We start from the raw sequence: 16,947 nt of genomic DNA on the forward strand, positions 1-16,947 counted from the left end.
AATAATCTTGTGTCGGTAGGTTCATTCCAATGACAACACATTCCAGTCTATGGTTGATTCACAGTGTAACCTAGCCTGGCTATATAGCCAACTCCTATAGGAGTTGCCAAGACGACACAGACAGATCTGGGACCAGGCTAAATGCAACCTACCTGTGTAGCAGTAGGCATCATAGCGGGATTCGGGGAGGGGGTACCCCGTCTGGTTGACGTGGAGGTACACGGTTCGTACCCCCAGCAGACCCCCTCCGCACTGCGGCCTCCGGACGTTGATGGGGTAGCGGACGCTCCTGTCTCCCAGCCAGCCTGCATTGCACACATCCAGACCAGCCTGCCAGGCCAGGTACAGCTGTCCTGTGGTGGCCAACAGGGCCCCCTGCTTACTACACTGTTCCTCAGCCTCAGAGTAGGTGAACTTAGCCACAGAGCCAGAGTAGAACACACTGCCTGGGAGAGGAGACAACAGGGGAGGATGGACGTGAGATAGTGACATGTTCAGTGTAACTTGAGGTTGATAGTTGTGAAGTTAAGAATATTTGAGTCAATGTAACTCATTTATTTCATTAAGGCAATGCACATTAATCACAATTAAAAAGTTCACCATTTTCACATCAGAGAGAAAAAGGCGTCTGTGAAAACGTTCTGTATTCTCCAAAGTGAACATGTCCTGATGTCATCCTGTCACTCACTTATGAAAAAAAGATCAAGGATGTCTCCTTGGTTACCTGTCATCTTCTCGGCAAAACAGTACACGTCGTAAGTCTCGTTGACATCTCTCACTCCGTAGGTTCGCACCCCGGGGAACTCGTCTTTGTCGCCATAGCAATTCTCACGTGGATCATGGATTGGGTACCTTTCACAGAAAACAGAGATGAGTGTAAAATCCATACCAGTGCAGAGTGATAGGCCTACCTTGCAGAGAGATCATTTAAAGTGGTATCCTGTGGGATCTGATGTATATCTCGTTGTATATGTTTTGACCCAAATAAATTCAATTCAATTCAGTGTGTTGGTTTAATACAGTTAAACACCTCCATTACAACATCAACATTCTGAGTGAATCAGTTGAGGCAGAGACGTGTTAGTTTATTGATTCAATTGGAGCCTTTGTCTTCCTTCCTGGGTAACATATTATTTCAAACATATTATTTTTATGGTTAAAAAGCTTTAAAAAGCTTCTTTGTCCAATACTAGGCTTAATCTGTGTCCGGGAAACCGGTCCACAATGTTTCTTCTAAACCTTGTAGTATTTCTGAGAAATAAACTAGAGGAGGTTTATGGAATGAGGGTTTTCATTCTGAGGTGTTGAAAAAAAACATACAGGTGAGATCAGAGAAAGGTAAACACAATCCTCTAGGTTTTTGCCAGGGATGGAAGGAGGGATGGATGGATGGAGGACAAGAGAGGCTGTGTGTCGAGAGGAAGTGACATGTTCAGAGGCTCAGCTGTCAAACAGTCAACAGGAAGTTCGGCATGGCAGACGTCTGTGTTTAGACGGAGGATCAAACCAAATACTGACGTGAAAATGGAAACATTACATAAATGGACAATGTTGAAATACAAACCGACAAGTATATCTCTATTTATAATTCCTATATAAAGTAAATGATCTCAAGACCTCATGATGCTTAGAGAACTGTATGCACAGTCATTATAAACTATGTGTAATAAAATCTTTTAACTTATGTTCAAACATTGGATAGATTGCAGATCTGGGTTCAAAATTCTAAGTATTTGGTCAATTTTTTTTTATCATTGTTTTCTTTCAAAGCATTTGATTGAGCCTAGTTGGAGTGCCAGATAGGCAGAGCTTGCACTTTTGGGATTATTCCATTGGCTCCATTGCGTCAGGCAAGCTCACTCAAGCTCACTCAAGCTCACTTAATATTTTAAAGAAACAAACAGTATTTGAAGACAAGCCTTATAGACTCCCTCCTTCACTTTGTTCTGAAATCAGCTCAGTTATTTCCAGTCACTTCATTCACTTCACTGCTTTCGGCACTGATCTGAAAACAGCAACTGATTTCAGATCAGTGCAGATGAAGGAGAGGGATATACGCTGACCTGACAGTCTGGTCAGAGAGCCAGCCGGCGTCACACTGGTGGAAGCCGTCATCATACGCGGCCTGGAGCTGCTCTGGGGTCGCGATCACAGCACTGTTCTGGATACAGGCTGCCTTGGCCTTCTCAAAGGTCAGAGTGTAGCGTGTCGTGATGGCCCGGTAGTGAAACACGATACCTGGAGAGAGACAACAGTGTAACAGCGACAGAGCAGCCAATAATGCCTCCATAAAATAATTAGATCACTGTCTATCTGTGTGGCTTAAAGATACATGATTTATTTTGCTTCAAAGTTGTCTGTATGGTTCATATACAGTACATACAGCAAATTATAGAATATAAAAAAATAATTACTCATGAAACCATACAAATCCTTAGTTTTAGGCAAATAATAACATTTTTAATGTCCTAAAATCAAAAGATAGAAACACACGTGTGTACAGGGGTAGCTTTAAGCACCAACTTTGTTTACAAAGAGAGCAATATCAAAAGATGAATTCCTTGGCAGCAAGCAGCCGTCACACTCCCACTACCCTCTGTCCCTACCTTGAACCAGGACGTCCACAGTGTCATGGTTGTCCTCGATGCCGTGCTGGACCTCACATCGGTAGGTGCCGGTGTCGTTGGACCTCAACTCTGTAATCTTGATGCTGGCGTCAGTGGGGGTCTGGGGGTAGCCCACCAGGTGGACCCGGTCCAGATAGTCCTCCTCCACCTTGACCTCTCCGTCCATGGCCACCAGGATGACAGAGACACGCTCCTTGGTGATGCGGCTCCATTTGATGCGGTGGGACAAGGGGGCAATGGTGGGGGCGCCGGGATCGTGGACGGTGTGGTCCTGGAAGTAGGGTTAAAGTTAAAGTTTATTAGAAAAACATAATTACATTACAATATAATATTAAATACTATTATTATGTTGATGACCACTCTGAAATAAAACACATAAAGTCACATAATGGTGAAACTACAATGGGGTTTCTTATCATGGAACTTTGTATCACTCTAACTCATCATTGGTCAATTGAACTGCAGTCCTGTCTAACTGCGTTTTTTCTCCTCACCAGGAATCAAATATGTGAAAAGAGTTGATACATGAAACAGTATTATGAGAAACATGAAAACAAGTGGAGAGAGTGGAGAGAGTTAAAACAGTGGAGGGCATTAAAACAGTGGAGGGAGTTAAAACAGTGGAGGTAGTTAAAACAGTGGAGGGAGTTAAAACAGTGGAGGGAGTTAAAACAGTGGAGGGCATTAAAACAGTGAATGGAGTTAAAACAGTGGAGGGAGTTAAAACAGTGGAGGGAGTTAAAACAGTGGAGGGAGTTAAAACAGTGGAGGGAGTTAAAACAGTGGAGGGAGTTAAAACAGTGGAGAGAGTTAAAACAGTGGAGGGAGTTAAAACAGTGGAGGGAGTTAAAACAGTGGAGGGAGTTAAAACAGTGGAGGGAGTTAAAACAGTGGAGAGAGTTAAAACAGTGGAGAGAGTTAAAACAGTGGAGGGAGTTAAAACAGTGGAGGGAGTTAAAACTGTGGAGAGAGTTAAAACAGTGGAGAGAGTTAAAACAGTGGAGGTAGTTAAAACAGTGGAGGTAGTTAAAACAGTGGAGGTAGTTAAAACAGTGGAGAGAGTTAAAACAGTGGAGAGAGTTAAAACAGTGGAGGGAGTTAAAACAGTGGAGAGAATTAAAACAGTGGAGAGAATTAAAACAGTGGAGAGAGTTAAAACAGTGGAGGGAGTTAAAACAGTGGAGAGAGTTAAAACAGTGGCGAGAGTTAAAACAGTGGAGAGAGTTAAAACAGTGGAGGGAGTTAAAACAGTGGAGGGAGTTAAAACAGTGGAGGGAGTTAAAACAGTGGAGAGAGTTAAAACAGTGCAGGTAGTTAAAACAGTGGAGGGAGTTAAAACAGTGGAGAGAGTTAAAACAGTGGAGAGAGTTAAAACAGTGGAGAGAGTTAAAACAGTGGAGAGAGTTAAAACAGTGGAGAGAGTTAAAACAGTGCAGGTAGTTAAAACAGTGGAGGTAGTTAAAACAGTGGAGAGAGTTAAAACAGTGGAGAGAGTTAAAACAGTGGAGGGAGTTAAAACAGTGGAGAGAGTTAAAACAGTGGAGAGAGTTAAAACAGTGGAGGGAGTTAAAACAGTGGAGGGAGTTAAAACAGTGGAGAGAGTTAAAACAGTGGAGGGAGTTAAAACAGTGGAGAGAGTTAAAACAGTGCAGGTAGTTAAAACAGTGGAGAGAGTTAAAACAGTGGAGAGAGTTAAAACAGTGGAGAGAGTTAAAACAGTGGAGAGAGTTAAAACAGTGGAGAGAGTTAAAACAGTGGAGGGAGTTAAAACAGTGGAGAGAGTTAAAACAGTGGAGGGAGTTAAAACAGTGGAGAGAGTTAAAACAGTGGAGGGAGGGTCCCTGAAACAGGAGGTAGTAATCTTGTTTATTTTAAATTTAAAAAAATTGAATAATATGATATGTTTTGCTAAATCCAACATCCTTATTCCTCATAACTGTGTGGTATTGACAGTGGTGCCAGGCCGACCCACCTGGAAGTAACAGGATAGTACCAAGGTGCTGCCCAGTAGAGGGCGCTGAGGCAGCTCCAGTGGGACGATCACACTCAGTGTGTCCTCAGGGTCTGGAGGGGAAGAGGGCAGAGAGATGGACACACACACACACACACACACACACACACACACACACACACACACACATAATCACACAATGATTAACAAACAGACACTGGTAAAGACAGTCACACTCGCACACACAAAAAGCCATGAAACCAGACACAGATAAATATGTCATTTCATATGCACTGTATAGTGGGGAGTAATATGTCCACATACCCAGAAAGGAGTGCTCCTCATAGCTGCTGATTTGCTGATAGTTGTTGAATGTTGCCGAGGTGACGGACAGACAAACACAAAGTAATACAATCCACCTGGTCATAGTTTACCTGAAATCAAAAGAAGAAACGCTGACATTGCACCCTAGGTAGTGTTCTGTTACATTGTAGTTTAAGGTTAATGTTATACAAAGACATTGATTGGCCTTAATTCATTCAAATTCATTAAAAGACCTTAGAATCAAAGACAGACCAGTTCTGTCTAAGAATGACGACCATTAAGAATCACTTCCACACAAACCCTCTGTACCTCTCCTGGCCTCTGACTTCTACTAGAATGTCTTCTCAATGTAACTAGAGGCACTCAGGTTCTGGCTGCCTCAGGTTCTGGCTGCCTCAGGTTCTGGCCCCAGTCCAGTCCACTGACTGCATCTATAATAGATCATCATAATACAATAGTAATACAGTGCATTCGGAACATATTCAGACCCCTTCACTTTTTCCACATTTTGTTACGTTACAGACTTATTCTAAAATTGATTAAATCGTATTTTTACCTCATCAATCTCCACACAATACCCCATAATGACAAAGCAAAAACATGTTTTTAGACATTTTTGCAAATGTATGTATTATTTTTACATAAGTATTCAGACCCTTTACTAAGTACTTTGTTGAAGCACCTTTGGCAGCGATTTCAGCATCGAGTCTTCTTGGGTATGACGCTACAAGCTTGACACATCTGTATTTGGGGAGTTTCTCCCATTCTTCTCTGCAGATCCTCTAATACTCAAGGACATTCATAGACTCTCTGTACTTTGCTCCGTTCATATTTCCCTCGATCCTGACTAGTCTCCCAGTCCCTGCCAGTATTAAACATCCCCACAGCATGATGCTGCCACCCCCATGCTTCACCGTAGGGATGGTGCCAGGTTTCCTCCAGACGTGACACTTAGCATTCAGGCCAAAGAGTTCAATCTTGGTTTCATCAGACCAGAGAATCTTGTTTCTCATGGTCTGAGAGTCTTTAGGTGCCTTTTGTAAAACTCAAAGTGGGCTGTCATGTGCGATTTAATGAGGAGTGGCTTCCGTCTGGCGACTCTACCATAAAGTCCTGATTGGTGGAGTGCTGCAGAGATGGTTGTCCTTCTGGAAGGTTCTCCCATCTCCACAGAGGAACTCTGGAGCTCCATCGGGTTCTTGGTCACATCCCTGACCAATGCACTTCTCCCCCGATTGTTCAGTTTGGCCGGGCAGCCAGCTCTAGGAAGAGTCTTGGTGCTTCCAAACTTCTTCCATTTAGGAATGATGGAGGCCACTGTGTTGTTGGGGACATTCGATGCTGGTACCCTTCCCCAGATCTGTGCCTCGACACAATCCTGTCTCGAAGCTCTACAGTCAATTCATTCAAACTCATGGCTTGGTTTTTGCTCTGACATACACTCTCAACTGTGGGACCTTATATAGACAGGTGTGTGCCTTTCCAAATCATGTCCAATCAATGAAATTTACCACAGTTGGACTCCAATCAAGTTGTAGAAACATCTCAAGGATGATAAATGGAAACAGGATGCACCTGAGCTCAATTTCGAGTCAAAGGGTCCGAATACTTATGTAAATAAGGTATTTCTGTTTTTTTGCTTTGTCATTATGGGGTATTGTGTGTAGATTGATGGGGATATTTTTTTTAATCCATTTTAGAATAAGATTGTAACGTAAAGAAATGTGGAAAAAGTCAAGGTATCTGAACACTTTCCAAATGCACTGTATATGCCATTTAGCAGACACTTTTATCAAAAGCGACTTACAGTTATGCGTGCATAAATTTTACTTAGGGATGGTATCGAATCCACTCTCCTAGCGTTGTAAGGGCCATGCTCTACCAACTGAGCTACAGAGGCCCACACATTTGTGAACTAGTTTCCCAACTCCTCCCAAACAAACCCATTACCTCAGAGGTGCCTGTGTGGAAGGCATGTACAGTACAGTCCTGTTTTTTAAAATCCATTTTTAGACCAGTTCAATCTGGGCATTAATGACATCAGAATGAATGAAGGACACTGAAACGCCGTCCTCTACTACGAGCTTCACTGAGATAAACAGTTTCATTATGTCGGTTTTATCAAAACTACAGAATTAATCAGGATTGAATTGGAAGCACAAAGGGTTATATTGTTAGAGTTAATGAATGGCTATTGTTTAACAACTGTGTACATAAAGTTACAGTGGCCTATTCCTTCCAGCCAACTTTAAACAAAAATGAAATCTCCCCAGTTTTCATAGAAATAAAATAAGCATGTAAGTCATCATTGTATGAAATTCAACCAAATGAATATACTGAAAAAAAGCAAAAAGCAAATAGTATTTGTGACAGTATAAAGTTAGAAGGTGAATTGGATAGGCAAAGGCATTGTAACATCAGTACTGATACTGCTACAAGTAAGGGCCTCATAATACCATGATAATATCAACGTCCTGTAATTCTGCATGTAGTTGAAAGAGTTTGATATGTGGTAAGTGTTATATGCGTTAGTGTATTGCCACTCCAAGCTCATGAAATAAAGCATTACAAATGTCCCTCCTCATCTCACACAGCAGTCCGTTCTGTTGTTAACGCCTCGACCACAGCGGCAGCATCATTGTACAAAACAGTACGCAGCATCATCTGATATGTGTGAAACAGAAGTTCAACATTCCACATACAGTTTAATGCATGCGTTCAATAAATCCAACATCTGCACCTCACAGAACGCACTGCAACTGCCTCTGCAAGGCAATGCTGCAAGGCAAACGCAGCGGTCCACTGGAAATGAATGTAGTTCTGGTGTACCAAAACGCAATAACGCTGTCAGTGTGGTGGAGGCGTAAAACACAAACCTCTAAACCGGACGGAGGGGGTGGCCAGGGACGAAAGCAGTCAACAGAAATGCTTAGTAACATCCTCAGATATATAGACATGTACTCACACTCATACACAACCTCCCTGTTCTCCCACCATTAACAAAGAGCTACTCAGTTATTTCAGAAGTAAATGTTCAGGTTTTGTGTTATTGCATTGGAGCTCGATTCGGTTACTTCTGAGTAACAGCCTCTCCCTCCTCTTTAAGTAAAGACTACAACTTTTCTGAAGAGAGAGAGGGCAGGAGGCTGCTTGCTCAAAACATCCAATAGCCGACCAGGGTGAATTTCTCAGAGAAGGATCAATGTATTAGCCACGTATAGTAAACTTGAAACAGGCATCTGATTGCAGATCAATGGAGGCTGTTGGAAGGAGGGAGAAATGGGGAGTGGGGAGGACAGGCTCATCATAATGGCTGGAAAGTAATGAATGCAACGGTAGCAAACACATGGACCAATAAAATCTGAGTTTGGTCAACCCAGAGCAGTCAGTTTGGTCTTTCATGATTTGGTCAGTACATAAGTCTGACTAGAATAGCAGTGTGTGTGTGGGTTTGTGTGTGTGCGTGGTTGCATGTGTGTGTGTGCGTGGTTGCGTGTGTGTGTGTGTGTGCGTGGTTGGGTGTGTGTGTGTGGGTTTGTGTGTGTGCGTGGTTGCATGTGTGTGTGTGCGTGGTTGGGTGTGTGTGTGTGGGTTTGTGTGTGTGTGGGTTTGTGTGTGTGCGTGGTTGCATGTGTGTGTGTGCGTGGTTGCGTGTGTGTGTGTGTGGGTTTGTGTGTGTGTGGGTTTGTGTGTGTGCATGGTTGCATGTGTGTGTGTGTGTGCGTGCATATGTGTGTGTGCATGCATGTCTCACCGAGGTTCAGTCCCTCACTGATCTAAGTATATAATGATGTATTTTCAATTTATATTTTTTATTCAGAATATGGTACCTGGTTTAGGACCATTTGGACCAGGTCACTTTTGCTAAATAGATTTTATCTCAACAATAGAAACCTGAATATAAAGGTTAAATAACTCAATATAAACCAAATCTAGTGGCAAGCTATGGTGATCTAATCTCTCATGACATCTTTAACAGTACTTTATTTGGTTCTGGCTGCCGAGATTAATGGTAATGAAATAATCACAGTTGTTCTCTTGATGGGACGTGACCAGTAAATGAGCCATGACAGTAAGTCTTCATCCCAAATGATAACCTATCCCCTTTATAGTGCACTACTTTTGACCAGGTCCCATATGGCTCTTGTCAAAAGAAGTGCACTATATAGGGAATAGGGTGCCATTTGGGATGCACCCTAAGACTCTAACCTAACACTGGGGTCACTATGAGCACCATGCTATTACCTGACCATGCCGGATGGTTACACCCACTAACACACTTATCGTAACATAAGAAGAAGACAGGGTACTGATTCTATCTATAGCGTGTTACAGGTAGGGGGCTATATTAGATCTGGAACAATAAACTGAAAATGATCGACACCGACCAGACAGACCACTAATCGCAGGCATTTTGCTGATATCCTTCATTACCATATGTAGCCTATACTAGAGAAATGTGAAGTTTTAAATGAAATAAGTTTGCTAATATATGTGATTGTTAATGGGACAACTGATGGATACAACTATCAAACTTGTAGTAAAAAACGATGGTGTACATTAATGTTATAAATGTATATTTCTATTTATCGTTATCGCATCAATTCAGGCAATTTATCACCATATGGATTGCTGTCCATATCGCCCAGCTCTAGGCTATATTGTCATGCCACAATAAAGTCATTTTCTGAGCAAAAAGCAAATGCAATTTCCTGACTGTTCATCTTTTCTGAGTACCTAACTGTGTTTACCCCCTTGTGTGAAGATACTCATAACAGCATGAAGCCATTTCAGATCTTGTGTGAAGATACTCATAACAGCATGAAGCCATTTCAGATCTTGTGTGAAGATAGCCATAACATAACAGCATGAAGCCATTTCAGATCTTGTGTGAAGATAGCCTACATAACAGCATGAAGCCATTTCAGATCTTGTGTGAAGATAGCCATAACAGCATGAAGCCATTTCAGATCTTGTGTGAAGATACTCCATAACAGCATGAAGCCATTTCAGATCTTGTGTGAAGATAGCCATAACATAACAGCATGAAGCCATTTCAGATCTTGTGTGAAGATAGCCATAACATAACAGCATGAAGCCATTTCAGATCTTGTGTGAAGATACTCATAACAGCATGAAGCCATTTCAGATCTTGTGTGAAGATAGCCATAACATAACAGCATGAAGCCATTTCAGATCTTGTGTGAAGATAGCCATAACATAACAGCATGAAGCCATTTCAGATCTTGTGTGAAGATAGCCATAACATAACAGCATGAAGCCATTTCAGATCTTGTGTGAAGATAGCCATAACAGCATGAAGCCATTTCAGATCTTGTGTGAAGATAGCCATAACATAACAGCATGAAGCCATTTCAGATCTTGTGTGAAGATACTCATAACAGCATGAAGCCATTTCAGATCTTGTGTGAAGATAGCCATAACAGCATGAAGCCATTTCAGATCTTGTGTGAAGATAGCCATAGCATAACAGCATGAAGCCATTTCAGATCTTGTGTGAAGATAGCCATAACATAACAGCATGAAGCCATTTCAGATCTTGTGTGAAGATAGCCATAACATAACAGCATGAAGCCATTTCAGATCTTGTGTGAAGATAGCCATAACATAACAGCATGAAGCCATTTCAGATCTTGTGTGAGCTTACGTTCATGTTATTTCATCCTTGATGTCTAGTTACAACATTGTACATATACATAGTTAATATTGTGCACTAAAATATCCAGTATGACTGTTGGGAGTCAGCATAGACACAGAATGGAAAGCGTAGACACCGAATACAATTATTCAGTTATTCCCGTATAGTTACATAGGTATAAATCAACGTAAAGCATTAGTCAACTGTCGCACTGCCTTAAACAACAAACTTCAGATCAATAACTCTCCCTTCAACACCCAAGCCTGATTAAGTAATAATACATTAGGCCTGAGCAGGACAGGAATAATCCCAGTACTGGACCAGTGTCCTTGGATAACCTCCCAGGAGGAAAGGAATAATCCCAGTACTGGACCAGTGTCCTGGGATAACCTCTCAGCAGGACAGGAAGAATCCCAGTACTGGACCAGTGTCCTGAGATAACCTCCCAGGAGGAAAGGAATAATCCCAGTACTGGACCAGTGTCCTGGGATAACCTCTCAGCAGGACAGGAAGAATCCCAGTACTGGACCAGTGTCCTGGGATAACCTCTCAGCAGGACAGGAAGAATCCCAGTACTGGACCAGTGTCCTGGGATAACCTCTCAGCAGGACAGGAATAATCCCAGTACTGGACCAGTGTCCTGGGATAACCTCTCAGCAGGACAGGAAGAATCCCAGTACTGGACCAGTGTCCTGGGATAACCTCTCAGCAGGACAGGAAGAATCCCAGTACTGGACCAGTGTCCTGGGATAACCTCTCAGTAGGACAGGAAGAATCCCAGTACTGGACCAGTGTCCTGGGATAACCTCTCAGTAGGACAGGAAGAATCCCAGTACTGGACCAGTGTCCTGGGATAACCTCTCAGCAGGACAGGAAGAATCCCAGTACTGGACCAGTGTCCTGGGATAACCTCTCAGTAGGACAGGAAGAATCCCAGTACTGGACCAGTGTCCTGGGATAACCTCTCAGCAGGACAGGAAGAATCCCAGTACTGGACCAGTGTCCTGGGATAACCTCTCAGTAGGACAGGAAGAATCCCAGTACTGGACCAGTGTCCTGGGATAACCTCTCAGTAGGACAGGAAGAATCCCAGTACTGGCCCACTGTCCTGGGATAATTTCCCAGGAGGACAGGAATAATCCCAGTACTGGACCAGTGTCCTGGGATAACCTCTCAGCAGGACAGGAAGAATCCCAGTACTGGACCAGTGTCCTGGGATAACCTCTCAGCAGGACAGGAAGAATCCCAGTACTGGACCAGTGTCCTGGGATAACCTCTCAGTAGGAAAGGAAGAATCCCAGTACTGGACCAGTGTCCTGGGATAACCTCTCAGTAGGAAAGGAAGAATCCCAGTACTGGACCAGTGTCCTGGGATAACCTCTCAGTAGGAAAGGAAGAATCCCAGTACTGGACCAGTGTCCTGGGATATCCTCTCAGCAGGACAGGAAGAATCCCAGTACTGGACCAGTGTCCTGGGATAACCTCTCAGCAGGACAGGAAGAATCCCAGTACTGGACCAGTGTCCTGGGATAACCTCTCAGCAGGACAGGAAGAATCCCAGTACTGGACCAGTGTCCTGGGATAACCTCTCAGTAGGAAAGGAAGAATCCCAGTACTGGACCAGTGTCCTGGGATAACCTCTCAGCAGGACAGGAAGAATCCCAGTACTGGACCAGTGTCCTGGGATAACCTCTCAGCAGGACAGGAAGAATCCCAGTACTGGACCAGTGTCCTGGGATAACCTCTCAGTAGGACAGGAAGAATCCCAGTACTGGACCAGTGTCCTGGGATAACCTCTCAGTAGGACAGGAAGAATCCCAGTACTGGACCAGTGTCCTGGGATAACCTCTCAGTAGGACAGGAAGAATCCCAGTACTGGCCCACTGTCCTGGGATAATCTCCCAGGAGGACAGGAAGAATCCCAGTACTGGACCAGTGTCCTGGGATAACCTCTCAGCAGGACAGGAAGAATCCCAGTACTGGACCAGTGTCCTGGGATAACCTCTCAGTAGGAAAGGAATAATCCCAGTACTGGACCAGTGTCCTGGGATAACCTCTCAGTAGGAAAGGAAGAATCCCAGTACTGGACCAGTGTCCTGGGATAACCTCTCAGTAGGACAGGAAGAATCCCAGTACTGGACCAGTGTCCTGGGATAACCTCTCAGTAGGAAAGGAAGAATCCCAGTACTGGACCAGTGTCCTGGGATAACCTCTCAGTAGGAAAGGAAGAATCCCAGTACTGGACCAGTGTCCTGGGATAACCTCTCAGCAGGACAGGAAGAATCCCAGTACTGGACCAGTGTCCTGGGATAACCTCTCAGCAGGACAGGAAGAATCCCAGTACTGGACCAGTGTCCTGGGATAACCTCTCAGCAGGAAAGGAAGAATCCCAGTACTGGACCAGTGTCCTGGGATAACCTCTCAGCAGGACAGGAAGAATCCCAGTACTGGACCAGTGTCCTGGGATAACCTCTCAGCAGGACAGGAAGAATCCCAGTACTGGACCAGTGTCCTGGGATAACCTCTCAGTAGGACAGGAAGAATCCCAGTACTGGACCAGTGTCCTGGGATAACCTCTCAGTAGGACAGGAAGAATCCCAGTACTGGACCAGTGTCCTGGGATAACCTCTCAGTAGGACAGGAAGAATCCCAGTACTGGACCAGTGTCCTGGGATAACCTCTCAGTAGGACAGGAAGAATCCCAGTACTGGCCCACTGTCCTGGGATAATCTCCCAGGAGGACAGGAATAATCCCAGTACTGGACCAGTGTCCTGGGATAACCTCTCAGTAGGAAATGAAGAATCCCAGTACTGGACCAGTGTCCTGGGATAACCTCTCAGCAGGACAGGAAGAATCCCAGTACTGGACCAGTGTCCTGGGATAACCTCTCAGGAGGAAAGGAATAATGCCAGTATTAGACCAGTGTCCTGGGATAACCTCTCAGTAGGACAGGAATAATGCCAGTATTAGACCACTGTCCTGGGATAACCTCTCAGTAGGAAAGGAATAATGCCAGTATTAGACCAGTGTCCTGGGATAACCTCTCAGCAGGATAGGAAGAATCCCAGTACTGGACCAGTGTCCTGGGATAACCTCTCAGTAGGAAAGGAATAATGCCAGTATTAGACCACTGTCCTGGGATAACCTCCCAGGAGGACAGCCAAGATTTGTCCAGTCAGGTAGAGAGGGATCCCACTCTGGCAGAGCCCATGGATTCTGCACGTCCCTGCAAACTCCACTGTGACATGATGATACATGTGGTGCGGAGGAGTTCTAAGAGACACTATGGGACAGTAGTGCAGGAGGCTGATCTAGCGGTATTACTGACACCTCCAAAACACATACGGCCCCTGGAGATGAGGGTTCAATCCAGTAGTCCACCTCAACCTTTCAGCCTTCTCAACTATCTCCCTGTCTCAAACCCTGTCTAACACCCCCCCTTAAGTTAGGTAACTACTGTCTCTATTCTGCCTCTATGATCTAATACAGTACGTGCAAAAAGAGGCAAGGTCATCATATAAGCTCCATCATTCTAGAAGAACTTGAGCTGCATAACAATGAAATCATAGTTTAACATATTGCTGGCTTCTTTGAATCAGTGTAGGAGGGTCAATATGAAGAGAATGTCTGTTCTCAATACTGTCAAACCCCATAAACCTTAGAATCAGACATCTAAAAACCAACCACTAGCAAAGAGTTAACAACTGGTACGTGCATCGAAAGACATAGCCAACCCTGGAATCAAGGTTCAAAGCTGGCAGCGCCAGGGCTTTTCAGGCGAACATGGACTAAAAACGTCTTGCTTGGAGAAAAATAGTGACAGTTCATTAGCCGCCAGGTTATTTGAGCGCCGTGCTAACAGCTAACCCCCACAGTGTTTCCATTGAGCTGGTGTGGTACGGTCTATTCCCGGTGAGGCTGGGGCCCATAAGACCCGGTCTGTTCCCCCTGAAGCTGGTATTATAGGAGCTCTGACAACATTCGGCCCAATGTAAACACTTGGAGGCCCTTTCCATTCCACTGAGAGACCAGTGGCAGGGTAACACTGCTCACATTCAGGTAGAGAGGTTAGCTAGCAGTGTAAGACATGATGGCAGCAGTTAGGGTCCATAGCTAATGGATGTGATGGCTACTGCTGACTAACACACTGATTGGATCAGAGCTCTCATAGTGAATATAGGATTTTGAAAGTGAGAGGGACACATCTTTTGCAAATTCGCATCGAACAGAAACCACATTAGAGAGCATTTTGTCAATTAATTTGGCGTTTGTGTCGATGATGACTGCTTGGACATTGACGAGCATTGGCACAGCAGTGTCCATCATTGGTAAAACTCAGTGTTCAAGATTTGGCATTATGGAGGCAAATCTGCAGGTACCAGGCAAGGTTAGCTTATACTCATCCCATTATAGGCTCTTTTGCACTGTTACCTGTTTCACACCATCATGGAGACTTGAACCGTACTGTGCTGGCTCATTTTCACATTGTTCTGCCAAGCACGGTCCCAGCAACTATGATGGATGTTTAACCAGGATAGCACAGTCTGACTTGGCTCAGCACGGTTCAGCTCAGTAGTGTGGAACGGGAACAAGGCATAGACACTATCAGAATGGTATTATGACAGCATTGAATGACATTAGGGTATAGTTGTATAGTTCAAGGATTATTTTTATTTTTCTCTTTTTGTGGTTCATATCACATATAATACTATTTCTCATTCAAACTGTGTCACACAGACACATTCATTGAAAAATCTGGTTAGGGTTATCAATACTGTCAGTCCAACACCTTAATCATTATGCCAAGAGGTCTGAACGCCTGGAACAATGTCACTCATTAGTCATCCAGAAGAGGACTGGACAGTGGACACCCCTCGAAGCCTGGTTCCTCTCTAGGTTTCTTCCTAGGTTACTGCCTTCTAGGGAGTTTTTTCCTAGCCACTGTGCTTCTGCTTCTGCATTGCTTGCTCGTTGGGGTTTTAGGCTGGGTATCTGTAAAGCACTTTGTGATTTTGTGACAACTGCTGATGTAAAAACGATAGGTATTGTACTAGGTCAATACCGCTTCACTCTTGTAAGTCCCTTGTGTCCATACTGATGGGACATGCTTTGGATGGCTGCACCGAGGTGCCATCCCACTTCTGACACCAATGTGGTGAATAGCCCTGACTGGGACTCATCTACAGGTCCCTCTGACTGTCAGTCGCAACACTTTAAATGTTACACTAAGAGGTCCAAACCTCTTGACGAGGTCACTAGCTTGGCTAACTGTTAGGTGGGGCTGAGGTGAGCGAAGTGGACTGGATTCATTTATCTATCACATTTAGGGGTGGCCAGTAATCTCGAGGTTAGCATGTTGGGCCACTAACCAAAAGGTTGCTGGTTGAAATACCAGAGCTGACAGGGTGAAAAATATATAAATCTGTTGCTGTGCCCTTGAGCAAGGCACTTAGCCTTAATTGCTCCAGGGGTACTGTACAACAGCATCCCTGGCTGTGACCCCACTGCCTGTGGGTGTCTCAGGAGGAGTTGGGATATGCAAAAAAAAACACATATTATGTTATAATAGTACTTTCACACATCAGAGTCAAATACTTTCTATAGAACAAACTTCACGTCAGGATAGGCAACCAAAATGAATAATGAATGTATGTGTGTTATATTCAACATAGAGGAGCGCGTATAGCGGCATCTTTACAGATAGCTAATGTGTAGATTAGTCTAGGTAAGGAGGTTGCATTATCGGCACGCACGATTTGCGCGTCATTTTAGTGAAGACTGCCTGTGAAGATGATGAGTTATGTGCGCTCGTGGACAATACACTACAAAGCTAAAGTTTGCAATTTGATAAGCCCCGAACCAAATAATTACGTTTTGTTCACCTGTAGAAATGCAGACTCTCTCCGCGATCCGTCAGCTCAAAGATAAAAACTGCACCTGCAGAAAAGGTCAATGATTCTGGTATTCTTATTTCTTCGAGGGTCGTTTATTCTCAACGAGTTTTCTGTCGTAAATGTTACTTGTCCCGTTGATGGTCGCGGGTACCAGTTTAAAATCCCAGTGACAGCCCACGAGCGGTAGAGGACGATGGTCCGCTCGAGTGTCAAGAGCGAAAAGAATCCACTTTCACACGGGGAGCAGGTTTAGCTGTAACAAACCTGGAAGGGGGGGTGATGTAGTGAGTGAAGGGGAGGATGGAGAAAACATATTAAAACTTGCTACCTCATGACACCAAACTATTGTGCCCAGTGAAATTAGGTAACGTTTCACGTTTACACATCAAAGCACAGCCTGCCTGCGGTGGTGGGAGCTCAGACCAATATGGCAGACACACAAGCCAAATGATCCAGATAAGTGACATAAGTTACATTTCTGTGATTTATTC

General features: G+C 44.1%; 1 protein-coding gene across 6 annotated transcripts in view; it reads right to left on the reverse strand.

The window, feature by feature from the left end:
- The window catches only part of LOC106587597 (aggrecan core protein), a 37,049-nt gene extending 20,330 nt beyond the window's left edge, over positions 1–16,719 (reverse strand). For 5 of the 6 annotated variants that reach the window (XM_045709004.1, XM_045709003.1, XM_045709002.1 and 2 more), the window contains exons 1-7: positions 16,445–16,719; positions 4,903–5,012; positions 4,600–4,691; positions 2,607–2,898; positions 2,064–2,238; positions 725–852; positions 153–446 (exon numbers count right to left, since the gene is read on the reverse strand). In XM_045709004.1, coding sequence (XP_045564960.1) covers positions 153–446; positions 725–852; positions 2,064–2,238; positions 2,607–2,898; positions 4,600–4,691; positions 4,903–5,005 — 1,084 coding nt within the window. In that variant the 5' untranslated portion in view covers positions 5,006–5,012; positions 16,445–16,719. Of the gene's footprint in view, positions 1–152; positions 447–724; positions 853–2,063; positions 2,239–2,606; positions 2,899–4,599; positions 4,692–4,902; positions 5,013–5,211; positions 5,334–16,444 lie in introns of all 6 variants that reach the window. The other variant, XM_045709000.1, reaches the window with a different exon arrangement.
- Between the last annotated feature and the right edge of the window lie 228 nt (positions 16,720–16,947).

The sequence above is a fragment of the Salmo salar genome, chromosome ssa26, assembly GCF_905237065.1.
Source record: "Salmo salar chromosome ssa26, Ssal_v3.1, whole genome shotgun sequence".
Taxonomy (NCBI): domain Eukaryota; kingdom Metazoa; phylum Chordata; class Actinopteri; order Salmoniformes; family Salmonidae; genus Salmo; species Salmo salar.